This window comes from Melozone crissalis, unplaced genomic scaffold (genome assembly GCF_028551555.1).
Source record: "Melozone crissalis strain CALT ecotype California unplaced genomic scaffold, PUWL_Pcris_2 ptg000042l_1, whole genome shotgun sequence".
NCBI classification, from domain to species: domain Eukaryota; kingdom Metazoa; phylum Chordata; class Aves; order Passeriformes; family Passerellidae; genus Melozone; species Melozone crissalis.
The window spans coordinates 36,361,810-36,388,791 of NW_026535820.1; the positions used below are offsets into that span (position 1 = coordinate 36,361,810).

The 26,982-nt window shown below is 41.4% G+C and overlaps 1 protein-coding gene across 2 annotated transcripts in view; it reads left to right on the forward strand.

Moving 5' to 3' along the window:
- The window catches only part of EPB41L4B (erythrocyte membrane protein band 4.1 like 4B), a 166,690-nt gene that overhangs the window by 95,252 nt on the left and 44,456 nt on the right, over positions 1–26,982 (forward strand). For both annotated transcript variants that reach the window (XM_054284544.1, XM_054284545.1), the window contains exons 16-18: positions 1,894–2,075; positions 7,561–7,676; positions 17,111–17,236. In XM_054284544.1, the coding sequence (XP_054140519.1) occupies positions 1,894–2,075; positions 7,561–7,676; positions 17,111–17,236 (424 nt within the window). The remainder of the gene's footprint in view (positions 1–1,893; positions 2,076–7,560; positions 7,677–17,110; positions 17,237–26,982) is intronic.

Sequence of the window (26,982 nt, forward strand, 5' to 3'; positions counted from 1 at the left end):
AGCTCCTTCTCATTTCAGCATGGAAGATACCTTGGGACAATAGCAGTATGAGGAATCAGTGTAAGGATTTGGTGTGATTAATTTTGAAAAGACCAATTGAAAATCTGCTAAACCAACCTGCCAGTGGGTGAAATAAAAATCCCTACATGTAGGATTTTGTGTCCTGAAAAAAAATGAATCAGATGGGAAAAAAAAAAAAAATGTGCTGAGGCTCCATCCCTAAACTTATTTCCCAGTAGAGTTTTAACCATGTGAACAAAACCACCTATCTTCTCAGTCAAAAAATGTCACACCAATCCAAGGCCCTTGAAGGGCAAGTGCAGGAGAGCTGCTACAATTAGTGTGCAATCTCATTAGCCTGTACCATTTTCCCCCTGTAGGCACTTGCTTGATTTGATTATAGCAGTAAAGATATAGTGCAGTTTGAAAAGACAGACCAGTCCTGCATTATTTGAGCTCACAAAAGCTATTCCCTGTGTATCAGACACCTATTTCTATTGTTTCCTTAAGGCAAAAAAGCCATCAGAAGCGCGTTTATTGGCAGTGGTTGCTTCATGCTGGGAACCTGCCAAGATTAATATACACAACATTCCCCTCCCCGCCTCCTGCTTTCAAAAAGTAACCAGCATAAAAGTATTATTCAATTAGTACCCAGTCAGAAACCTCATGTTGTCTGAAGTTGTTAGTAAGAAGACAGTGGTTATTAATGATGTACCAAGCTGCGTGTTTCAGTAGAACTTTGGAAATGATACAGATGTGTTTATTTACTAGATGACTGGTTAATTTTGCTTTGAATCACTGAGTAATCTGCAGAAAACATATGTAGCAACTATCTTAGGTATAATTTATTCATTGTTCCTTTAATTATTCGGTTTGCCTTCATTTCATGTTGTCAGGTTTTCTGGCTGCTGTTATTAATAAAAGCAAACTGAAAACCCATGCAGCTGAAGATATAATTTCTTTAGCATATTTCAAATAGGCAGGGGATTCATCTTTTGTTGAAATGGATTGATTTACTGCAACTACTGTCTAATGCACTACTATAGAATAAGTTAAAACCTTATAAAATTTTTAAGCACTCTTCTGAGGAAAGCACATTCAAATCATTTGCAATATGTGTGTAGAATTATCTCAATCTTTTTTGGTTGCTGGAATGGAGAGAAAATATCACTTCTAGAAATTCATCGTCATTTCAAACAATGAACTGAAACAGTATCAGTTAAAGCTAATGAAGAAAAGCAGCACTGTAATTTGTCACCTTTCAGTTAGAGATGATGACTTAAAATGTCAATGTGTCCCCGTTTGCCAGCTATTGCGGATTGATGATAGTTAATCTCCTGACTAAACACATGAAAACCCCCCACCAAGACCCAAACTAGTTATACCAGCACCAGTACAATTCCTTTTTGACCAAGTGCTATTTTGTATGTTGTTATCTGTAAAATGTTTTATTTCCCAATTTTTTCCCTAAGTCAGAATTTTTTTATAGCTCTTTTGCATCAAAAATTTAGAGACCTGGAACAGTCTCAGAAATGTAGTCTTACTCTGAGACTGTTCCTTGGTCTGCTCTTTGGACAATTTCACTTTAAAAGAGTTGTTGTTTTCTGCTTGATGACTTTCCTTTCCCAGGAAAGATTCTAGCAGAGATTATGTACTGTGTAAAATCAAAAATAGTTCTGATCTTAAAGTCATACAAACAAGCAGAGGCATCCTTTTTTCTCATCACATAAATCTTGTGGAGATAGAAAACTGTAAAGATTTGGGATAAAAAACCATGTTTTATTTACAAAAATGCTGAGCAATTTTTCCCAAGAAAGTTTTCACTCTCTCTCTCCAAAAGTACAATTGGTGCTACTGTTTACTGCTCTAATTTGAACTGGATTTATTTTGTAGTTATCCGTTGAACAACAGCGATCTGCATCCGTTCAACATTGAGGAGAATGGTGGGACTCCATATACCACAAAAATGGCTGCAAGGCACCACCACCACCATCGGCATCACCACCACCACGCCAATTATGGTGCCCTTACTCCTGAAACCAAGGACATTGTTTCTGCAGTTCCAAATCCAACCAGTAAGTACACTGCAGTGATTGTTATTTCAATGATTGTGCTGCTTTCACGTTTGTCTCAGGCAAGGAGCCAAAGGAAAGGAAAAGAGTGTGCATTTCAGTTTTCCTCCTTGAAGAATGTGCTTCCTGTTATTATTTGCTAGCTCTGTAGCATATACAAATGAGACAAGATTTGCAATTTCCTTGGTTTGCTGCAGGGTTGTGGGATTTGGTGTTAGGTGGGTGTTCCATAGCTGAACAAATACCCCATTAGTCACAGATACTGCCTCTCTAACCACTTTTTGGCACAGGCTCCTTTTTCATTGTTTTTTATTTGTTTGCATAGTTTCACAAACCTACCCTCATCTGCTATTGTCTTTTGCTGATCTGTCCAGCGGGCCCTCAGCCCTCATTGTTTGGATCTTGTTTTCATGTCTGGGCACAGGCAGCAGAAATTTTGGAGCCCTGGACATACAGCATCTTGCTCTTAGTTTGGGTATTTGGAATAATTGCAAGCTTTAGCAACCAAGACTGGAATATTCTTGCTTCCTTAATGGAGAAATTTTTGGCTTGTAGACAGCAACAAGGAGAGAAGCCTATTCATTCCTGATGCAGTTTGGGGGAGTTTGGGTGGAAGTCTCTGCTGCTGAGCATGTACAGGCACTTTTAAGCGTACAGAGCTTGGCCAAATATTTTACACAGGAACTGGAAGAGAAACATCCCTGTCATTGAGCATTGCTCTCCAGATTTACAATCTCTGCACTCTGCAGTATGTCAGAAGCTGAAGCTGTGTAAGAATGGCAGATGATGGGCAAAATAAAATATGATCTATTATATTCCTTGTCTCTAGGAAATGATGAGTTCTTTCCTTGCCCAGTTTTGGCTTTCATAACTGTAAATGACCCTGAGATAGCTATCCATTGTGGAATCGTTCACCATGGTCAGTTAATCTGATAACTTTCAAATTCCTGAAACCAGGTTCTTGGACTGTACTGGGTGACCCTGACCATAAGCGGTCCCACCTCAGCAGTATCGCATAGGCATCTATCTGGACAGGCACTTTAACCAGACTTTGTTTGGAAGATCAGAAACATTTTCTTTCCCCAAGAGAGTGCGATAGTTTTGAGGTATTTCCATCTCGGCCCTGCTGTGCAGCCACCGGCACCCCTCAGGAGAGGAATGTGGGCTGTGCCAGTGTGGGGCTGTCCCGGCCCTGCCCGGGCTGTGTCGGTGTGAGGCTGTCCCGGCCCTGTGCGGGCTGTGTCGGTGTGGGGCTGTCCCGGCCCTGCCCGGGCTGTGTCGGTGTGGGGCTGTGCCGCTGTGGGGCTGTGCCGCTGTGGGGCTGCCCCGATCCTGTGCGGGCTGTTGCGGTGTGGGGCAGCCCCGGCCCTGCCCGGGCTGGGCCTCGGCCCGGCGCTCCCGGGGCCGCCCCGCACGCCGGGCTGGGCGCTGGGGGGATGCTGGCACGGCTGTGCTGGAAAACCTCTCCCGGCTATCAGCCTGGCACCCTGGGAGGCGGTGACCTTTCTGGGGGGTGTGCCAGCCCATATTTTCCTTTCCCAAATTAGAGCTGAAGCATGCCAGGAAATTCATTCAGAGCCAGCTATGCTGCTGCTGTTGAGTGTCCCGAGCCAGAAGGCACTGCCGGCCCTGCTTCCCCCAGCCCCCTCCTCGGGGCTCCCATCCAGCCCCCAGCTCCGTGTCAGACTCCCCTTCCGGTGCCCCACTTCAGTCCCTGCAGTGCTGCTGGTCTCCAGCTCCCCACTGCCCTGCCGTGGGCCCACCTGCGGGACAGGAGGGAATTAAAGAAACACCAAAAACCACATGGCACAGGGTGTTTATTCCAGCACTCTGTCTCCTCTCAGGTCACACAGCTCTCCTGCTTCTCCTTATTGCAGAAACAACCTTTAGGAAAAGCCTAGAAGAGCACAAGGGCAAACATCAGGAGCAGTTCTCTTTGTGCTCAGTGAGATGAAACTGGGGCCTGGGAGGTTCCATGTCCTTCCCCAGACATGGGGAGAGTGAGCCCTCTCCCTCAAACTGGCCCTGGTGGTGGGGAGCAGTGTCCCTGGCCTGCCTGGCAGCTGCCATGCTCTGAAGGGGACTTCAGAAGCCAGAGTGTGTATGGCACCTGTTGCTGGAGACAGATTCACCTTTCTCTTCACTTGATCTGCTGAAGACTGCTCCACACTATTTGATGCAGAAGAAGAGAATCAGTGCTGGTTCTTGCTTAATGCCAGTAGCACCAAATGCCAATTCCCAGTTTCTCTAAGGGAGTGGAAAGCGATGGGACACCTCCAGCGGGAGGCTGTGGTGCAGCTGTGCTGACTGCTCCCAGCTGAGCTGTTCAGGCAGCTGTGCATGCCGTGTGCTGGGTGTCTAAATGCTGCTGTGCTGCCCCTCTGCAACCCATTGCTGATCCTCTGTGGCACCTGTGCATTCAGCTGGAGGTGCAAAGCTGATTTCCCTTGAGAAGCCAGTCCATGGTTATATCTGGCATGTTCATGCTGTGAGAGCAGTGGCAGTCTGGGTAGGAGCACTTCCCTTAAAACTGAAGAAGGGAAGAATCCGACTTACACATTTGCAGCTTGGGGTGATGGGTTTAAGTGCCTTTTCAAGGTTAGTGCTCCGGAGAATAGGGTTGGTTTGTTTTTAATGGTTTCATTAAAATGCTGCTCAGACTATTTCAGCTGAGAAAACTCTTGTAGAGAGCCTGTGGGAAAGGTTCACCGTGCATGTACTGAAATGGTTAGGAGCATGCTGGCCATTGGCCGTTTATGGAGGACATGGCACAGTGTGTGGGCCAAGAAAAAATCAGGCAGAGAGGAAACACTATCAGCAGTCTGCCTCAGGAACGTGAGGACATGGGGGACTGGTGTCTGGCTCCAGACTGTGTGGAAAGGCCAGTGCTGGGAAAGTGTTTCTAGGAAGTAAGTGGTCACTAAAATGGGGATGCTCTCAGGAAAGAGGGTGCTTGTGACCAAAATATCTTAAGTGGAAATGCCTGAAGAGCAAAAAGATCTCATGGGGCAAATATGCTATCCTAGCAGAAACTTCCTCCTAAGGCTGACAGAGGTGACACCAGCACTTAACCTACCTTGTGCTTTTCCATGGGACCACAGGTGTTTTGTGACTTGTTCCAGTTGCTATGGACTGGACTCATCACTGAGCTCTGAGATGATTTTGGATTCATCTGAAGTGGAACATGGAGTGACCCACTGATATGTATCCACCATCAGACTGAGAGGGAGAAAGCGTATGCCTTTCTTCCACTTACATCTATTCTGAGAAATTCCAAAAGTCCAGTGCAATTAGTGGGACATAGGCAGGAGGGAGGGAAACAACAATGTGCCCAGCCAGGGTTCCTTTAAATACTAGTGCATGTTTCCCAGCAAACGCACAGCACAGGACTTTGTTACAGAAACAAACAGAAAACAAACCCGGGCCAGATCTGCCTGATTTTTCACATTCCAAGTAATTTGTCTGCTTCAATTACTGGAGGAAGTGAAATCCAGTGAAACAAATCTGACATGTGTGTTTATGAGGGCAGCTCAGCAGAAGATGTTGTTTTCCTGCATTCAGCCTGATCCTTGCACTCGCAATGCTACACCTCACCTCAAAGCTAACATCGCATCTTGTCGTGCAGCACATCTTCCCCCAGTGTATCCCAGAACTCCAGTCCCACTCTATGCAACAGCAGTCAGCCTCACAGGGAAGAGAGGGTGAGCTGCTTGCTGAGCCTAATTGGCATGGCAAGGTCCTGCATGGATTTCCAGGTGCACATGAGCAGACTCACCGGCAGCAGCTGGGGCTATCACTGGGAGCAGATGCCAACACATAGGCAATGCAGCTCACGGAATTTTTATGACAGAAAATGAGGAAGGGGAAGAGGGGACCCAGGTTGCCTCTTGAACTCTGGGCTGAGTTTGCAGGTTATCACTTCAAAAAAAGGCATTCTTCACTCCTGAGCAGCTCGCTGCAAAAGACCTTGCGTAACCCTGAGCAGAGAATGGTCTAACACAGACGGAGTTTCAAGCTGAAAACAGCACTTTGAAAAACCACTGTGCTGCCAGATCCTTTCTTGGAATGAAAGCCTGGGTTTGCCAAGACTTAATGCTGATTCAGGAAATTTATGCCTTTTGTAGGAATTCATTTTTTGCCTTTTCTTTTGTTTGTTTTTGAGCTTGGGTTAAAAAGCTAAACTGGCCTGCTTGTCTTCCAGAGCTCTTCTTTTAAACAACCAAAACAAAAACCCCAGCTTAAAAATCAGTTTAAAATAATAGCAAAGTTGAATAATTTAAATAAGGCACTTTCCCTCCCTTTATTTTCTTTCTTAGGAGGAAATTGGAATGATTTTTTTTCTTAAAAAAAACTGCCCATCATCATGTCTGATTTTATGGCTGTGTTAATTTAGTCCCAGTTTCACTGTCTCATATGCCCAGAAGCAGCTGTGATGTGAGAAATGCTGAACTCTGGCAACACTAACTTATGATGAAAGACCACCAAGAGGAGGTCAATGATGATATTGTAACCCTTTCTAGGACATTATTACCTCAGGGTCTGATAATGTTTCACTAAAACCAAAAAAAAGCTTTTCACTTATATCCCTCTAAGCTGGTTTTAGCAATTTGTCTCTAGTCAGCAAAGCCCTTAATGTATATTTAAACAGCTGTAGAATTAGATCTCGAGTGAGTAATATTTAATATTCTTAGGACAGCTTAAGAACCTGATCCAAACCAAACTGCAGTCAGTGCAAGATTTTTATTGATTTCAGTAGGCTTTGAATCAGACTCCACAGAACTGGATTGTTCCCAACTGTTATTATCTAGAATCCATGGCAGGAAGAAATATGGGAGGACACAGAAATTCATTAAATCATCACACTATGAAGTTTATTTTTCTCAGAGTACTTGCAAATATATATATATATATATAAATGCCACAGCATCCCCAAGATGATGACAGAGACCTTTTAGGGTTGTCTGAAAAAATATTTTTTCCTTGTCTTTCTGTGTCAGTGGCTTGCTTTAAATCTCTGTTGACAAAGCACAGCAAATTCCTGACAACAGTCTTAAAGAGGCTGGCATATAAATAAAGATGTCTGAGAGAAGCCAAAAGCTATACTCTGATCTCTTTACACATCACATGTTTTGAGAGTGGCACCTTGGCTGCATAAATAATCCCTCTGGTGTCAACTAAGTTTTAGAATATAGAGGGGGTAGAGGCAGCGGGGAGGTAAGGAGAGAAATATCTAGCCCAAAGCTGGCAAAAGCTCTGCTGAAATGAAAGGATGGGTGAGAAGGAGGAGGGGGAGGAATTGTTTGCTAAATAGAAGAAGGCAAAATGACCCAACAGGCATAATTATGAAACATTTTAGAGGGTCTTACAGAGAAGATGCTTTGCCAACCGCCGTCTCTTCAAATGCAGTTGAGTGTCTTGCTCTGAAGTTCTTCTGTAGCCTCCCTTCAGACTGTCTCTTTTTCTTTCTTTCTTTTGGGCATCCTTTTAGAACTGAGCTCAGGACTTCCCCTTCTTTATGATGAAACTTCTCATCTGAAGAAAATAGAAACGGAGAGTGTGAAGGTAGTTGGACCATGGCCAGCCCTGCACGTCAGCATGAACAAGGTATAGCATATACATATATACTTTTACATATACATGCCAGAGCACCTTTGTCACTTCATATTCAAAAGCTGCTGCTTTTTCACCTCCAATTCAAATTAACATTCATCTTCAACTGGCTTGCTTTTTAATCACCTCTCACCATCTTCTTATGGGACTGGGATTTGGTTTTTAGATTTAGCATTTCAATCAGCTTTGCCTTTTAAAATTTCAGAAGCTGCTGCAACAATGTTATGCTATAGTTTTAGTTTAGTTGTGAAGAGTTAGTCATCTAGGCAGCCCAGAGCTGTAAAAAAATAACAACACTTTAAGTGATAAAAAAAATCTTGTTTTTCTACATGAGGAGTCCGTGTTATGCCATAAACTCCCCCTGGCATCTGATGTTAGTGGGTGTTTTATGAGACAGTTTTTGCAGGGGTGGCCAAACAGCCATGTCCTGCTGTTTCTGCCAGAGATCAGCAAGTCAGTGGCTCCTCATATCCATGTGAGGATAAATCCACTGTACCTGAACTGGGATCCCTTGATCTGAATCTGGACCAGGTTCTCTGGTTTGCAACCACACAGGTCCTGAGCTGGACCCTGTGAAGTCAATGAGAGAATTGCCACTGTCTTCAAAAGAGGTGGGTCCTGGCCCCCAGTGACTCTGTACAGACCTTTTAAAAGAAAAGTGGTGTTTTGAGAGTTTTTTGTCAGCTTGAGGAAGAACTCAAGCAAATTATTTTAACTTGGTTTTGAAAACAGCCTTTTGTTATTGATATTGCTTCCAAAAGTGTTAGGGAAATTAAAATCCAAAGGAACATGACCAAGTGTACCAAAAATACAAGCACAAAGGGACTGTATATCTATATAGCAGAATCTTTCTCTTCTCTGGATGAGAGATTCCAGGAGATGGAAGTCAAGGCTAAAAATCAGTGAGCCAGGTGTTTCTAATGAGGCAATTAAATACTGGATTTTTTTTTCAACATTACAGTTAATTGAATTTATTCTTTAATGGAAGGGATTTACTGTCATTAAGACTTCCTTGAACCACATTCAGTGTTTGTCATAGGATTGTGGTGTAGTTCAGCTATGGACTGTGGTCCTTATGCCTTATTAATATAGTCATGAGGTAATGACCTGTGTCATGATTTTTGGAGATCTCTCAGTGAACAGAGGAAGGTGGAATATTTTAGACTTTCTCCCAAATCTATTTGGTTTTCACCTGTGAGGGGTTCTAATTTGTCTGGCTCAAGTGGGAATTAAAAACATAAATCATAAAGTCAACAAACTGGGATGAAATGGGAAAGTAGTCACCTTTCATTCCTATGTGCATTTCTCAAGTTCATCTTCTAGAAATATTCTCAACTGGTAATAAGTGCAGCTTTTTATAGGCAAAGCTTGTTAGGCACTGACATAGTTTGCAAAAGGAAAATTCTCCATCACAGACTCATCCAATGAATACCCAGGTCCTGTGAGAGGATGGACTTGTGTAGTTCAGATGTGATTACTGATGCTCTATCTGAACCCCAGCAGAGAACATTCACTCAGATGTAATGTCCAAAACATGCTTTAAAGGACTGTCCTACACTTTTGAGCTCACTGAGAGCTGAGTTTGTCATATTTAAAGGGCCAAAGTGAAGATGTAAGAGGACTCCCTCCACATTGACCACAGCGCACAATTGGGCAAACCAATCTGACCTGTGCTGCGCAAAAGGTTCCAAGATGTGATCTTAATGGTACCCCTGTGATCCTGTGATTTCAAAATGAGTAGATTTATGTTCTGTTTTCTTAAACTGAAAGCTTAAAATGCTTTGGTCCTGTATCCCACCATACTGTGAAAGTAATCCAAATATTGTACCTGCAGCTTCTGCCTGATCTCTCATCCTCTTGCTCGTTCATATTCACTGCAAGTCTGTGGAGGGAGGACTCAGCTCTTTTATAATTAAAGGTTTTCTTTGGCTTGTCCTCACAGCCCTAGAATCTTGTCCACAGTCAGATGGATTATTTATTTAAGGACTAATTAGCAGAACCCAGTATCATAACAAGTCAGAGCTTCACAATAAATGCAGCTGCACAGTAAATGCAGCCTGTGTCTGCTGTGATGAGTCTGCCATCAGTCAAAGTTTAGCTGATGAAAAAGTCTTGTAATGAGCATCAAGAGCTGCTAAATACTTCTGTTTCTGGTAGAAGCTCAGCAAAAGGCAAGACTAGAGACATAGGCTGTCTAATGAAAACCCTCCCCTGGCAGTCATAGAGGGTTTGGGTTTAAGAACTGGGCAGCATTCCCATGAACAGCAGCTACCATGGGAATGCAAAAGAGGCCAGCCCTTCAAAATTTATTAAAATTACTGGTTTTAGCAATCTGAAAATTGTACATACTCTTGAAACTGGCCCAGAGTCACCACTGGAAAGCATTTCGGTGATCCAGCCCTACATTACAGGCTATGGGCTGTGACCGACAAATCATTCTGAAGTTCTTTTGGCCTTTCGTTTGTGGTTTCTTCAAGCACCATTGTCTGACCTAGATCCTGGTGAAATGTGTGTACAGAGCTCACAAAGCTAAAACAAACAAACCACAGGTCTCTGAGCTCTGAGCAGAGCCTGGAATTGCCTCATCAGATGACTTCTCCAGTGAAAGAGAGAGACATGCTGCAAATATTGGGCTGAAATGCCATAGAGCACTGCCCAGCAGAAAGGCAACAAGGCAGGTTAGACCAGGTTGAACAACTCCAAAATGCGACAAGAATTTTTAACTGAGAGTGAGGCCTTCAAAATTCCTTTGGTTATGGTAGTTAGCTAGCTACTCAGTCCAGCAGCAAACAGGTTTTAATGAGTGTTCAATGTGTCTAATTTCTGGCAAAAAAATGAAGTTTTAACTCCTCTCCTGCAGCACTCAATTGATTTCTGGTCTACTAAGCGCTTTTATGGCCTACTTTTGCATCCTCCAAAATATTATGCTTAAATAAAACCACTGAAGCTTTTACAAAGCTGTTTCATTTACTCTATTTCTGATTTAAAAAAAAAGGGAATGATTCCCACAACTGTTGTGGAGTCCCAGTTTTCACTCCCTCCCTTCTTGTTGCTAATTGTTATTTTTTTCAAGCAAAGTGCTTTCAGGCTGGAATTTGTCAGGCTTAATAATCGACCCATAGGAGAATTAGCAAGAAATTGGGTAAATTAGATTCTGCAGTTAATTAATTTGATTGTCTGCTGCAGCAAACTTTGTCTCATGGGAATGATGAATGGATGTGTCCAAACTCTTTGCCAGAGCTGTTTGGTATGGTGTGCGTGTCTGTCCACCTTCTGAATGATGAAAGTCTGTTTCAACTTGTGTTCCAATGCCCTTTGGTGCTAGCAAACTCCTTTATCTCCAAGACAGACAATCTTAAGTGTTGTAGCTGTGAATGTATTTCTGATTTTCTTCTTGGAAGCCTTTCATTAGAAAAATATATTCTCCCATCCCCTGTTACTTTGTGTGTGTGTGCATGTGTGTGTGTGTGTGTGTGTGTGTGTTTATGATGTGAAGCCAAGAATGTATTGTTAGCATCTCTGAAATCTCGGGAGTCTAGTAATTATTAGCTCAGCTGTAATTTTGGCGTAAAAATTAGGAATAATAATACATTTCAAATTGTTTCTACCTCTTTTCCTGGTGTCAAGCTCACCCTTTCCCTTCACCTATGGGTCCTAAGGTTGGTGATTTCATTTTGATGGGATCAGAGGGGGAATTATGATGGTCATAGGATCATGGAACCATTAAGGTTGGAAAAGACCTTTCAGGCCATTGTGTCCATCTGTTAAGCCAGCAATGCCAAGTCCAACACTAAACCATGTCCCTCAGTGCCACATCTACATGTCTTTTAAATACCTCATGGGATGGTGACTCAAATGCTTCCCTGGGCAGCCTGTTCCAATGTTCTATCTAGGCATATTCATGTTTTCTTGTTTCTCCTCAATATAATAGGAGTCTATATAATAAAAGTCTACAATGTACTTTGGGTCCTTTTGTATGTTTTCAAATAAGCTTTTGCATCTTGCTCTTTCTTCAATGGTCTACATCTTTGCATTACACCTGAATTTACTGTACATGGTGACTTTTACATATATATGCTACATATTATGTCTTCACTCTCTTTATTGTCCCTACACCCAATTTTGTCCAGGTTTAGGTCTGCACTTTAACTGGCCATTGGTGAGTTCTTTACAGCCTTGGGTCCCCAGTGCCAGACTGTGCCCTTTGCCCTACCACTCCATATCAGCACTCTTCTAGACCATGTCCTGTGTCTTCCCTTCTCAAAGCCCCTGTTTTCATATCAGCCCTACATTGTTTTAAGCTACATGTTTGTGTTAGAGTCCTAAATACCTTATTCTACAAAGAACACTGGTGTTTTTTATATAAAATTATTGCTGCTACAGCTAAACTTAGTAGAACAAAGCTGCAGGCAGATTGAGAAAGTTTCAGAGAGAGCTAGCCAGATGAGCCTTAACATCTTTGCAAACTCTCCTCAGAACTTATGGCCTTTTGTTAGCAGGGCAAAAGTACGTTATAGGACTGCCCTGTTACACAGATTGTCTGCTTCCAAATGACACCACCTGCAAAAATCTGTGGAACTACCTGCTTCCTGCATAACAGCAATGTCCAAAGCCACTGGGGTTTCAGAAATCATTTTTAGTTTAAGAAAACTCACCAAATGAAACCCACCTTTGTGATGTACCTGAGACTCTTCTGTGTGGTGCACACATCAGAGGGTATATCCAGGAAAAAAGGCTGCCATGGTCCTCTGAGACTGTCATGCTGCTAGCAGTGACAGAAGTAGGATTTATTAACATTGAGCAATAGCATTTTATAAAATAAATTTTATACCAAGAATTAAAGAAGTTTACTCCAAGGATATAAGCATAACAAGACTTATTGGGAGTTATATTTTTCATTAGACCAAGTAATAGCTAACCTCAGGAAAATATTCTGTGTCTGACAGTGTAATGAGGGGTTTGTTTATTTGTTTTTTCAACTGTACTTTTTTTTCTAATGAAGAACATGCAGTTTCTGCTTGTAAACTTTACCTCAAATAAGAGTAACACATATTTGTACCGGTCTTATCATTGTGGTATCTGTTCATAATTGGTGTTAGCTGTCACATGGTTAAAAGCAATAAATTTTCTGGTGAAAAAGGGGCAAAAGAGTCTGTAGATTTCCATGCACATTTGCAGATGTAGTTGAGTCCCAGGAAATCTCAGTTAGCTAATGTGTTTTCAGAACATATATATTTGTGTTGTCTTTGTTAAAATTTTACCTCCCACTAGTAGTGATGACTAGTGACAAAAATAGACCTGCATTCCTAAAGAAAATATTCATTCCATTCTTCAGTTATCTCCAGTCAAATACATGTTTTAAACATGTTGTTTGTCTAAGAAGAGGCTATCAATAAATTCACAGAGGCACAAGATCATGAATCTTGCCTTTGGTACAAAGTTTGATGCAGAACAAAGCATGAACCTTTTAAAGCAGAGCTTGGAGATGTTATCTACAGGAGTGGTGTTGCTATTTTTTTGTAACGATTTTTATATTCTGTATGTGTACTTAATATTCACTTAGCTTTGCAAACCAAAATCAGTGTCATCATTATCTGACACTCTACAAATCTGCCTTCAGTTCTAGTATCAGCAAATGTAATTGAATTCAAAGTAAATGTTTGGGAGGAGAAAAAGCAAATGTAAGAGTTCAGTTACAAAAAGAAAAAAATGCCTCTAATTTTATATGTGTATATATCTGAGCTTGTTTGACTTTTTCCATTTAAATGCAATTTTCCAGTGTTCTGTTTCCATGGAAAAATAAAATTCTGCATTGGCAGTGAAAAAAATGTAAACACATTGCTGTTATTGAGATCAGCAGAATTGGACATGGAAAACTGGAGATTTATCAGGAATTCTAACGGGTTTTTTCTTAATTTCTAAACCTTTTATGATGAGTTTAAATTGCAATTCTAAGCAAGAATATTCTCTCTTTCAAATGCCAGTTTGACTCTAGGACTTTCACTTGAAAGGGGCATCTAAGATTCTTTTGAATTGTGTCATAAAAAATTATAAAATAAGAAGTTTCATTAACATCCTGCCATGCTTAGCATTGTAATAATTTCCAAATACAATACTCTGAGTGTATAAATTAAAACAAAATGTTAATAACTGCCAGCCTGGCTCAATAGACGAATAGCCGCTCTCTTTATGCTGCGAGCAGTGAGGATTCTGGAAATATAAAATTTATTTATTATACAGCAAAATAAAGTAGAATACAGCTTTCATTCTTGTAGCAATACTCTGTGGAGATTCCTAATGCAGACAGGTTTTAGATCTTTGATTTTCTTACAAACTAGTGAAATGAATCACAGAAGATTCTGCAGGCACTTTTGTAGCCGTGAAATATTTTCTTTTGCATTCTTGATGACAGTTATACTTTAGGAGTTAAACTGGGAGATGAACGAGCTTGTATGTAAAGATTAGTGGCATTAGGGAAAAATAGGAGCTTATATAGATGCTTAGAAGAGCTAATAGTCTGCAATAAAGAGATGCTGCTTTGTTCTGTGATTAAAGTTTACTTTTCATCTGGATCCTCGGCGCCGCTGACTCTGTGTGTAAAGTCTCAGCTAATCAGCTGTGGGAGAGCAGAATTCAGCAATGATTCAGGATGTGCTTTTCTGTGGCAGGAAAGACTGCCACTGCCAAGGCAGGCAGGCAAAGATGCCTTTGACATGTGTTCAGAAGCTGAGGAAGGCCTGGGTCAGGCCAGATATTCCCGTGCCCCGTGTGTGGTTTGTGTGCAGTTGACATTTCCACTGGGGCAGGGGGACACGGTGGCCTTTGGCTGCTGGCTCAGCGGCTGCTGAGGCCGAGCAGCAATTGCAGCAGTGTCTGCTCTTCATGTCTGACCAGTCACTAAAGGTGCTGCTGCTCCTGATGCAGTGCAAGCAAAGCAAGTTTTGCTTGCCTGAAGGTGAAACCCTTAAAGTGTCACCCAAACAAGGACTAAAGCAAAACTGAATACCGAGTGGTGGCTTCTGAGAAGTGTGCACCTTCTAGCAGCAGCTTTCTCTTTCAGCCAGGTCAGCCTCTCAAGAATCTCAATGTGGGACTTGCACATCAGCTCTCACACTGGGGATCTCTGTTAAATGAAGTCATCTGCACAATACTGAATACAGCAGGAGATTTAGATCTTTTGAGGATTCCCAGATATAGGGCAGCCCTGGGAGTTTTTATCTTCCTCTTGGTCAATGTGGGAAAATTGGGCAGTGGAAGAAGAACAATAGAACTGAAAAACATCTATATGCACCTGAATAACCCACCAGAAGGATGGGACTTGGGAACATTTCTTGTTATGAAACAAGCTTGTCTCCTAAACAAGCCTCAATTGCCTTGGTACAGCAAGTAAAATACCATTATCTATTATTGCTTGACTGAAATGTTATTTAATTAGTATACAGTGTTAAAACAAAGGTGAGATTTTGCATGGCCTTTAGAAATGCCACTGTTTAATGTGTTGTTTTTTCAGCTGTTAGAAATCAATACACAAGAGCGTTGGCAGTGATAACAGCCTTTTTGAAATGGGTTCACTTTGTCTACCAAGAGTATCAGTGAAGTAAAAGCTGTGCTTTCTTTACAAATAATTTTGTCCTTTTGATTATCTCCCCTTCTTATCTTCCAAGTATCCTAGAAAAGACACCTATGGCAATAAAATATTTCATGCTTGGGTTTAGTGCATTGGTTTTATTCCATATGCTTGCTGAACTACTATTTTAATCAAGACTGAATAGATGACTGCAGTTCCATAAGTTGCTCCAGCTAGACACTGTCACTTTTCATTTTATGTATTTTCTTTTTCCCTTAGGAGGAGACTGGGGAGAATGGGAAGTCCAAATATATCTTCCTCTAAAAAAAGTAAATGTGGCTTGACAAATAAACATGTAAGAATTATTAGAAATTTGGCAGAGGAAAAAAAAATCCCATGATGAGCAGTCCTTTAACAGATAGTTATTCAAAATCATACCTGGCAGCTACGGAATTTTGGATGCAGAAGGCTGCTAGACCAACTTTGCTTACACATAAATATCTTGCAGTCTCAACAGAGTTCTGCTAAGGTCTGGCTCTTTCCCTCCCCAGTGTTTGCTGGACAGTTTCCTCAGGCAACACAATTGCTTTTGTGACTTGCTCCACTTGCAGAAAGCGTTCCCCAAATCTTTATATTCCCATTTGTCTGTGCTTGCTCGAGGAAAGAGTCTGTAAGATTGTAGTTACCATCAGCCACTGGCATGCCATGGGGAGGGCAGAAGGAAGGATAAAGGAGACAGATTTTGAAGTTAAAGCGCTAATCACATGGTAATTTCAGTAGCAAAAAAAATGGTTGGTTCTGTCTTGAAATACTTGGCAGAGGTGAACCTTGAGGATCACTGAACCTGGTGTACTGATTCATTATACCTGTTGTGGGTGAAATCTGAATGACAGCATTATATATCTGCTCTGTCTGGGTGTATACAACCACTCACCCTTCTCAGCCAGGAGAGCAGAAAATGAATGCACAATCTGGGCTGTTACTCATCTCTAATTCAGATGTCACTTTCAGGAAGAATAGGAAAGTTTGCAATGGCTGTTATGCCATTGCCCAATTATTCTCTAAAAATATGTGCCATATTGCAGTTGCATTGTTTAAGAGTTCTTGTTTACAATCCTGGTCTCACCATACTCTCTTTGTTGATACATTATTCTTACATTGTCTTTTTGTTTTCCTTTTCTGCATGAGAAGTTTATTAATGTGGCATTTCTGCTGGACATAGTCGTGTTCAAGGCACAGAACCTTGAGGTCATGTTTGACCAGGGCACTACACTAGCTATCCTGAGGCCAAAATTTCTGATTCAGATCACTGCGTAGGTAAAGGATTGATATCAGGTGGAAACAGCATGAGCAATGTTTAAAGTTCCTTGATTTTCCTTTTCCTTCTGATGAAGGAGATTTTGCTTGGCTTGCAATTAAGTGAAGATTCCTTCACATTTCTCTGGTTAAACTTGCAAAGCTTTGCATTTTAAGGGTGGTGTAAAAAGCCAGTGTTCACTATAATTGTGCTGTTTTCTCTTCTGCCTTCTGTGGGATATTTTGAGACAATGTTTTGTTTCCTTGGTCTGATCACAGGTTTGCACAACCACTCCAGGGCCTGGCTGGGCTTTTTTAATGTATCTTCATTCCACATAATTTTCTTGCTTCTATTACTCAGGCTTCCCTGGGGCTATTCTTGTCTTGAACATAGTATCAAGTCATTAAATATTTCAAAATCTTATAAGATATATCTTTCAGAGTATGAATATGGAAGTTTTAGCCAATATTGCTGAATCAAGTTATTACAAGTAAAAATTTAATCTTTGATAATTTTATGAACTTATCTTTCTAATGTACATCACTGCTTTTTAAATAAATTCAGGTTGAAGACAAGAAGGTATCAGAAAAACCTCTTCATGCGCCTGTGTCACCTTCATCTGTACCTGACCATTTGAAGTGCAACATCCTCAAAGCTCAAGTGGAAGCTGCTTTTAGAGTAGGTGCCCAGGTAATCTGAGTTTAATACTCCGTTTTTTTAGTTGCTGCATAGCTTTCACCAGTTCTCCAAAATCCCATCATTCCTCCTGAGGAAGCATGTAATTTTTAGTCAAGTATGCACATTGACATAGCGTTCTCCAGCTGCTCTGCAGTTTCTTCAGGTAACTCAAAATGATTGATATGGTGGAAGTAGGAAATTTATCCTAACTGACATGATTAATACAGCCAGGAGAGGCTGAGAAAATAGGAAAGATGGCCTCAGGAAATCTCTGTTTTGTCACTCTAGCTTTTAGTTACTTTATAGCTTAGAAAGAGTAACCTCTGGAGTTTGCTGAAGCGACCCACTACTCATGGAAACTGGGTTTAAGATTGTTCTAATGATAATATCTATATATCCAAATTCAAGCCTTATTTCAGGGGATGATCTTTAGATACCTGAGTGTGAAATATTAGCTAGTCTTTTGCTTTCCTACTTGTTCGTGTGCTTTTAACTAAATTTTAAGCTTCTATTTTCACTGCTTGGTTAATGTTTACATTAGATTCACCCTGTTTCAAAAATACTCTCTTAATATTGCCATACCACTGAAAACTGATGCTAAATAGCATGACTGTAAAAAGTTATTTTCCCGGTCAGAGGCTGAAACCTAAAATGTGGGATTCTTCTTAATTGAAATTTGTGGACAAAAAAATAATGTCATCAGTGCCAAAAAATAAAACCAAATACAAAGTTTTAGGAAGGAAAATAGAGGTAAAAGATTTTTATAATGTTATCCCAAGTTCCTGTGGTATACTTGAGCACACTATTCTCTTTGAATACAAATTATGTTGGTATTTCCATTGCTTTGTTTCTTTTCACAAAAATGTACCAGGTCAACTTGCCCTGTAAAGGACTTGGTTAACAATCAGCTTTGTGTATTTGTTGTTCCCTGGCAGATCTTTCACTTGAGAGCTGTATTACATCTGGTCTAGCTAGATTTAAGTAAGCATCAAAATTTTGTTATTCTCACTGCCTTAAGTTTCAATAGCAGAAACCATAAATCTGACAGCATAAAAGGAGGAAGGAGTTGTTTGGGTGATTCTTTTGTCTTTTCATTTTTGCTTAAAGCAGTTCTCTCACCTCTCTGAACTCTGTGTTGTATCAACTGTGTTTTATGCAGCACATTTCTGCCCTTGGGTTTACCTTCTGTTTTTCCTGTGTGTTTTTTCTATAGGATGTCATGGTATACTTCTCATATTTGTATTTCCTCCTGAATATGCTTAATGGTCATGTTTGAGTGGCTAGTTAAAGGCTGAAAGAAGTGTGTGCTGCTGCATTCAGAATACATTATTAGGGCAAGATAGGAAATGTGCTTAATGTATGCATCTCTCAATTGACCTGCTCTGCCTTAATTTTTCAGTCTGAGGCTTTCCAAGAGAAAGCATCCTGGGTTGCTTTTTCTGCCATAACCATATTTTTTAGCTGTTGTTGTGTTGTAAATAATTCTCACAGCAAATTGAGCCTTCCTCTTTTCCTTCTTGCCTGTGTTATTTTTCACAAGGCTTTAAAAATCAAATTGGATTAAGTAGATATCTGTGGACTTGGCCTCAATGAAAAAAATCTTATTTCAGGGGAAGGAAGGTAAAGAAGACTGTTGCAGCATAGCAAATATTGTGGGAAAATAATGGCATAAGGTTCAGTTTGAAATCCCAGAAAATTTCACTGCTAACAAAGTGTGGCTTAAGATTTATAGCCAGTAAAATAGGAAGTCACCTTAATCTTAGAAATCCTCATTCAACTGCCTGCTTAGCCACAAAATTGCCTGTGTAACTAGAGATGAGTTCTTTTGCATTTGGGCTTCCCTCCTGTCAATTATAAAATATCTGATACATTGCAAAATAAGTAGGCAGAGCCCAGGCAGTGATCAGCTGTTACAGTAAGAAGCTGTGGCTACACAAGCACTGAGAAGGGTAGGAAAAATGGTCATGGTGAAGGTGCCAGTGGAAATACAACATTTATCCTCTGGAAGGCGGGTGAAGGGAAGGCTGCTACAGGAGGACCTGACAAACCCCTTTATGGTATTAGATACCATAAATCCACCCAGTTGTCTTCTCTACCTGCCCCCCGCCCTCCAGACAACTAGCTGAATACCAGTAGCTAAGCCATTTCCCTGTGGCAGTTCAGTCATCTTCTGGGAAAAGTGAGCTGGGGTGGAATTACAGTGCTGAGAGACACAGCATCCTTTTGAGGGAGCAGATAAGGAAAAATTTTCTTCATGGAAGACAACTACTTTACTCCATATATTCCCCCAGGGCTGTGATCCTGCCCCTCTTTGACCCCATGTGACATATATTGCTGCTCAGTATATCTGGAGGACTAATGATGTTATCCTCTGCCCAATTCTATCTTTTGATGCCAGTTCCATATTATATCCCTGAGAAGTCTTGCCTTCTGGCCTTATTCTTAACACTCCAATTTCTCATCTCTTCTTTTTTGTACTGTCATATTTCAATTTACTAGGCAGCCAGAGCAAGAGGTCTACCTATGGTCTGTAAGGCACAGCCTATATTCCTCGAGTTGTAAAGCAAGGCAGCCTTACTTTTCCTCATGTAGAGCACAGTTAATCCCATATTTCATGATAGCACAAAAAAATAGAAAAAAAAAAGGGGGAAAAAAGAGAATTTGCTCCTCTAGTTTGTAAAAGGAAGAAGAAAGAAACACTCTGTCTTATAGACATTGGTGTTTGAAAGGAAATGTTCTAAGGTCCCCAAAAAATCTATGGTCTAACTCATTCTTTTTGAAACTTCATGGGGCATCTTCATTATATGGTTAGGTTTAAAAGCATGAGAAAAATATTGGTGCACTGTAGGATCACATCCAAAATTAACAAACTGTTGCTTGAAGTATTTGTAACAGCTCTCCCTTCAAGCAGTAGGAATATTTTCAATACCATATGCTACTAACATCAGGATGTGACAAGTTTATGAAAGCACCTCCTGCATGTAGTAGAAGAAGAAGCTGTTCCTTGTTAATTCAGAGAATTGAGTAAATGTTTGCAAATGAAAAATATAAGTTGGGACAGAAATTTTTTGTAGTTTGCTTTTTTTTTAAGGCAGCTAGGCACCAACACAAGACAGAGCCTTAGAAATGAGTGATTCCAGTGCTTATGATTTAAAAAATGAAACCAGGGGAAATGTTGCTAGACATTTGAAAATATATCCTGGAATATGATCTCCGTGCTTTTTCATTTCAGAATTGTGCCAAAGAGCTTATCACATTCCTAGGGGACAATACATCTCCCACAGTTATAGCCCTGAGTTAGAGACAGAAAATTTGTAAGGTTATGGTGCTGATCACTTAGCCCTGCTTGTAGTTTAGATTCATAGAGCAGCAGAAAACTAACATGAGTGATGATTGGTTTTTTTAATGTGGTGAAGATGGGAATATTTATGTGCTACTCATCTAAATGTAGAACCAAACTGCAGTGTGCACAGGGATGCTGGAAGCTGGATCTAGGAGCTCACTGCCATGGACATCACAGATGAGAAACATGAGGAACCCCCATGCAGCTGTGGGAACCTGTGGCTTGCACAGGGCATGCCATACTTACCTGTAGGGCGAGAGCAAATGAGTAATGTTTCACAGCACACCTCTCAATCTGTGCCACAGGGATCTGCCACCTTTTAGCTGACAGACTACATGTTACAGTTCCCACATAATTAAGCTCCAGGGGAGCCCTAAGCACTGTGAAGCAACTGACATGTCTTTTTTTTTTTTTTTTTTTTTTTTTTGCATATATTCCAGGCTCTTCATTTGAGAGGTACTCGTATAAAGCTGCAGTAAGGAGCTGTCAGAATACAAAAGACCAGCTCTCCCTAGCATTTAAAACCCCTTTGCAGCTTGCATGAGTCAGTGCTGAAATGCTGTGATTGAGCAGACGTAACTTGTTGGTATCAAAGAGTCCCTTTTGCCAAAAAGTTCATGGCCCAAGTGATGAAGGAAAGATACTTGAAGGTTTCAGTTGCTATTTTTATCCATTTTGGCTTTGGACAAACCCTAATTATCCTTAAAATTAAGCACAGGGTCCTGAGCAAATGTACAGCTATCTCAGCAGGGCTTTTTATTTTGGCAGGCAGTGTTCTAGCAGTTTGTCATCCACAAGTGGTGTCTGTATTCTGCACCTGTTATCCAGGCTTTCCTAAATCCTTGGGTTCATGTGTGTCCAGCAGGTCAGAGAAAAGGATCGCTTTTCTCACAGATTTCTACTGCAGCTGATTTTTGCATTACTCACATCTTCCTCTTGTCTGCAGACAAGGGAAGGCCAAGCTTGTTCTGCAGGTACATTTTTGCAGTGCAGTTTATAGAAGACAAATAGAGGTGACATTACTACTGAGCTACATTATGGGTTGTTTGCTGAGAAAAAAAAAAAGTAGTGAGAAAAGGTGGTTTGGAGCTGCAGGGTCCTTACAAAAGAGCATACAAAATCCCATTTATTTCTCCCTTTTCAACCCCAATGGAAACTCTTGGCCGGGAGAGGTATCTTCAATCAGCCAGGTTTGGGTTCTCAAACCATTGATTCCCCTGCCTTGGTTCTCAGTAAACAAAGGGACATTTAGGCTGAACAAAGGGACGTTCAGTCCTCTAACTCCTTTCACACTCCAACTCTCTTAACAAGCCTATACACATGCAAATTTTTAGGCCAGGTCGATAGCTATCTGTCTCTTTTTTCTCTCTTTCCTAGAAACAAGGCCAAATATCATGTAGTTTTGCCTTAAGTTCTGCAAATATGTGAGTAAGTGCATGTAGTCTGTGCTGTTTAGAGATGTCTTGAGGAAAGGACAGGTCTGTGGTACAGAAAATACCTCAGGCCATGCAGGATATTGGTGTCATCCTGTGCTCTCTACATTGATGCGAGCCGTTGCTGCAATGTAAATGAGTCTGGCATCTATGCATTATTTATGGTAGAAAAGGTGCAGAAGTGAGGTGATCCACAGTACCAGTCTCTCATGGATACATTTTTGACAATTCTTTGTCTCTTTTAGTGTTCTGCCTCCTTTAAGGCAAGAGCCAAATGTAAGAACTTGTCATCTTCAAAGTCCAGATGCTTTTGCCATATATTTCTGGAAAAAATTCCCCATCTTTATGCAAGCTGGGTCTTTGGAGCTTTATTCACTTAAGGAGATCTGGATTCAAATCCTAATCAGGTCATGAATGAAAATAGAGTAGGTGAGGGGAAGACACTTGAGGATTTATAATCATATGTGATCTTTCTTATTATAGGACTTAAACAAATCCTTCTGGATACCCAGAGGGATTCTCAGTTTTCACTAGATGTTGACTTAAGTACTCTGAAAGGATCAGCTTTTCCAACATTTCAGGCTCCTTCCATCATGAATTAGTTGCTGTTTGCTTCCCTCTCCTCCTTTCCTCCCTCTCTCCATCCGTCCTTATTCACAGCACTGAGCTACTGCACAATTTGACAGTCTTTGCACAGAGATCAGGACTGAAATTATGTGAGCATAACAGGTCACAGCTGAGGTGTTCAGGCTGTGGGGGAAGCTTCCACAGCTCCTTATGTACACTGTGCCTTCCTTGCTAAAGCTGTTGCTGTTAGTCACCCACTTGGATGAGCAATAACCTCACTGTCAAGTTTCAGGCTAGGTAAAAAGAAGCAACTGCTCTGGGACTCTCAGCTGGAACAGCAGCAAGTGCAACATAGCATCAGTTATAATTGTTCATAACAATGGAATTTAAAAATGGCTCAGCTTCAAATTCTCTGTGTTCAGTTGCTATGTCGAAACAGGTTTGCTCAACTTAAAAAGTGAGGCTACAGGAATTTCATGGTTCCGCAGGTATAAAAAGACAAGATTTTGATTGTGTGTGATTAATATATGGTACATGGCAGCTCATTAGAAGAGTGGCAATAATGATACCTCAAAATCAGGGAAGGAACTGGAGTAAATTATGTGGGAGCCTTGCTGGAGATGCAGAAGGGGAGTGAAGATTTATATAAACAGAATATGGGAATTGATGAGATCTTCAGTTTATTCCCTGGGATAGTGGAGGCAAATGTGGCAGTGGTGTCACAAGACTCCCAGAGCTGTGGGTATGTCATCTCTGTCTCCTCTCTGAGACTCTGCCAGGACATGATGAGACAAGTACTGTTAATTGCCTTGATGTGTAAGAGCCTCACCATAGCCCATGGTGCCAGGCCTTGTTCAGGGGGGAAAAAACCAGAGTAGTCTGTTCCCAAGAGACATAAACATCATGCTTTTCTGCCTGAGAAGTTACATTTGACATATTAAATCACCAAGGTAGGTTTACCTTGGCAGAACATTCTTCCTGATGACATGCTCCTTAGCCTGTATTATCTAATGAGATCAGCCAACATTTGGCATGGCTGACAAAAGATTAAGTTGTTGATAAAGAGCTGAAAAATCAAATATGATTCAGGCCTCCTTACCATCATTACAGAGTCAGAAAGAGCCAAGATAGAGAAGTACTTCCAGGCCCACTGTGGTAAGAGTCATTCCTTCCTTGCCTTTGAAGATCTTCAAACATGTGAAAGCTGTGTTGCTCTCCCTTCCTTTCTGCAACTGAGAACTTTGTGAAATTGCTAAAAAAGGGCCATCATATGTTTCCTATGAGCCTTCTAGACCCTTGTCTTTCTCAGATGAGAACCTGGCACTCCCCCTGGGCTGCAGTGATCTGATTCTTCATGCAGTTTTTTTGCTTATCCAGGGTGCTCCCATTTTGGATCAGTAGAGGTGAGAGCCACAGCAATTCCCCTTGTGAAGGAGGAGAGAGACAATGACAATAGCTCCCCATGGTGCTTGCTTGAGGCATGAAGAACACAGACTGCCTTGAACAGTGCCCCACTGGCAAAAATCACAGAAGGCTGCACCCAAAGTTCTGTCTTTACTGTATTCTCCCTCTTGGTACATGCTTGGTGCAACCAATTCCCATTTTAAGGTTCTGTCTTCCATTACCCTGGGGCTAACTCTTTCTTCAGAAGAAAATTGAAGGAGCTGCTGTTCACTAGGCAAATCCAGCCACAAGGGCTTATGAATTCATGCATGGGATTACTCTCATGGGCCAGAAAGTGTTCCCACCTCCTCTAGAAAGCTCAGCAGAGTCTGGTGTAGCATCCCTGGAGCATCCACCCCCTCTCTAAGGCTCCAAAGGGCCTGGCTGCCAAGGCAGCAGCAGGGATTAGCATTGCTCAGGAGCTGACTGAAAAGCAGTCTGAGAACTCCCAGCTGCCCATAGGTACATGGCTGAGAGAGCTGTGGACAAAATTTAGGTACCTTTCTCCTCTTTTCATCCTATGGTGAAATTATTTCTTAGCAATCATCTGTGAAGAGAGCCTGTTCAATGGCATTGCTGCCCAGTCATGTTTCTTGTCCCTTCAAATATAAAGCAATGCTCAAAATGATAAAGTAGTTCTAATATCATCCAGAAAGTTAATGGCATATGAAAACAGAAAATTAATGATTTTTTTTTTCCTCTGGGCCTGATGCAGATAAAAAAAACCCAGAATGGCATTGTGTGGATGGATTATATGGATAAACTTTTAATTGGATTTACAGTCTGGTAGCCAGAAAAGTGACTTGTTTCTCTTTCGGTAATTATTAAATTAATATGCTTCTGTATAAATTGGGCTTCCAGGTCTGCTATGCCCTGAAATCTCTCCCTCAGAGTAGCAGCCTCTGTGGGAGGGGAGAATCTGCCTTAGTTAAGACCTAAGCAGCTTCATGCTTTTCTTCTGCTTGTGTCTTTCTTACACAGCTCAGTGCTGGGCTTTCAGTGGGTGAGAACCTCTGCCCAGCTCTGTGTGTATGTACATTCCCTACCAGGCACCTCCTGCCACCCTTGGCTAAACCCCCTTTCTCCATTGCTGGAAGGCATCTTGCAATGGAAACCCAAATCCTGGCCCCAGCAGGTGCACTTGTTTTCAAATTAAGGCAAACCATCTGGGAATTACAGTGCCAGGGCTGTCTGCAAGCACAACCCTTGTTCTGCAGTCATGTCTTTTCAGTAAGGCTGAGGAAGTCCTTCTGTGATTAGCGATGTGATTTGCAGTGTTAAGAAGAAAAATAAAAGCAAGAGGCTGCCAGGTGAAGATTTACTGACCTCATTTGAACAGATAAACACCCCAAAAGCCAACACCCCTCAAGTGAAGCAGGGGTGGTGCACTTTCTCTCAGCTGCAGCCCTTTGCAGAAGGGTTTGCAAGTACAACATTTTCCTGTGTCTGTTCATCCACAGCTAGAAAGGCATAAGGTGAGAAGAATGAGCCCATCCTTGTTAATCTGTACCTGCCAATGCACACCCATGGCACCCTGAGGCCAGGCCTCATCACCTGGGGCTGCTCAGGCCCCCTCCATTTCTTTGCGTGCTCCCTCTCTCCTTACAATTTAGAGTGGGATTACTTGCTCACTGGTCTGCAGTGCTTAGTTGTGGGTTCAGGAGTATTTTCTGATCTCTAAAACCTGAGTAATAACGGAGAAAAATTAATACCAAGAGAAATTCCTCATTGATGGAGGATGCTGGTCAAGCTGCTTAGGAATATATGACTTCTTGAGATGCAGGCTTAGCCTTCCAATGGAGAGAAGACAAAAGAGAGAAATAATGTAGCCAGAGAGCTGAGAAGCCACCAAGGGTGTAACACAGTGAAGCCCTCTCAACTGGCTAATGAGATCCATGGCTTATTGCATTTAAGGAGGTGGAATTTTAATAATTTCATTGCTAGTCACAGCCCCTGCATTGCGTTCTTGATCTCTGTAATCTCTTTTCCATTGTTGTGTTCAAGTGCATCTTAAAATGCAGATCAATTACTTTGGTGAAAATTGGAATGAACTAAAATTTATAGTTTTAAAAAGTAACCAATTTGACACATAATAAGCAGCTAGCTTGACAGGCTTAACAATAAAATGTTGCTAAGACATTTAGTGGGGAAGAAGAGGCCTTGTATTAGGTTTCTGACAGCTGGATTCACATTTACAGATTTCAGAAACCAAACAACTTTATAAAAAGTATTATAATTTCTGTAGAACAAAGAAATATTGCTTCCACTGCTCATCTATGCCAACAAAGAATGATTTTCAATGCTTTCTCCCAAGTCCTTAAAAACTTTTTTCTTTCCTTTCAAGAAATCAATAGAGTTTGAATAAACATTATGCAAGACAGAGCTACTAGAAGACTAGTAAAAATGTTTTCTAAAGCTGAGCTGAATTGCTTAAAGCTACAAATTTATTAAAATTGTAAAATTGCACTCTTGATCCCCAAATGGTTTATGAGGTGACATTAATTCACTGAAAACCTTGGCAGCAAAACATTTGGTGGCTGAGTTACAATGATGGTGGTGTTGTGATAATGTCTCACATTTATCTGATTCCTTAATTTCTGGAGTGTTTGTGCAGGACCGAGAAAACCTCTGCCTGAGGGAGATTAAACCCAAATACATAAGGGTACTGCATTGGAGTGGAGCTTCTCCAGTAGCTGCTGCTGATCCTGTTCTCCTCCAAGTAACCTAGCTGTAAATCAGCTTCCTCTGTGAACTAGCCCCCTGGGAGAGGGATAAAGCTGCTGCTGAGGGTTAGAAGGTCCCCTCTCTGCAGATGGGGGCTTTGGTATCAACATACAAGGTTCAACAATTCTAGTAGGAAGGGATGAACTTCCTACTAAAGGACTTGTCTCAAAATGCCCTCTAACCCATCACTTCAGGTACTTGCCTGGGCTGGAGAAGACCCAGAACAGAGTTCACTTTCTGTCAGATTC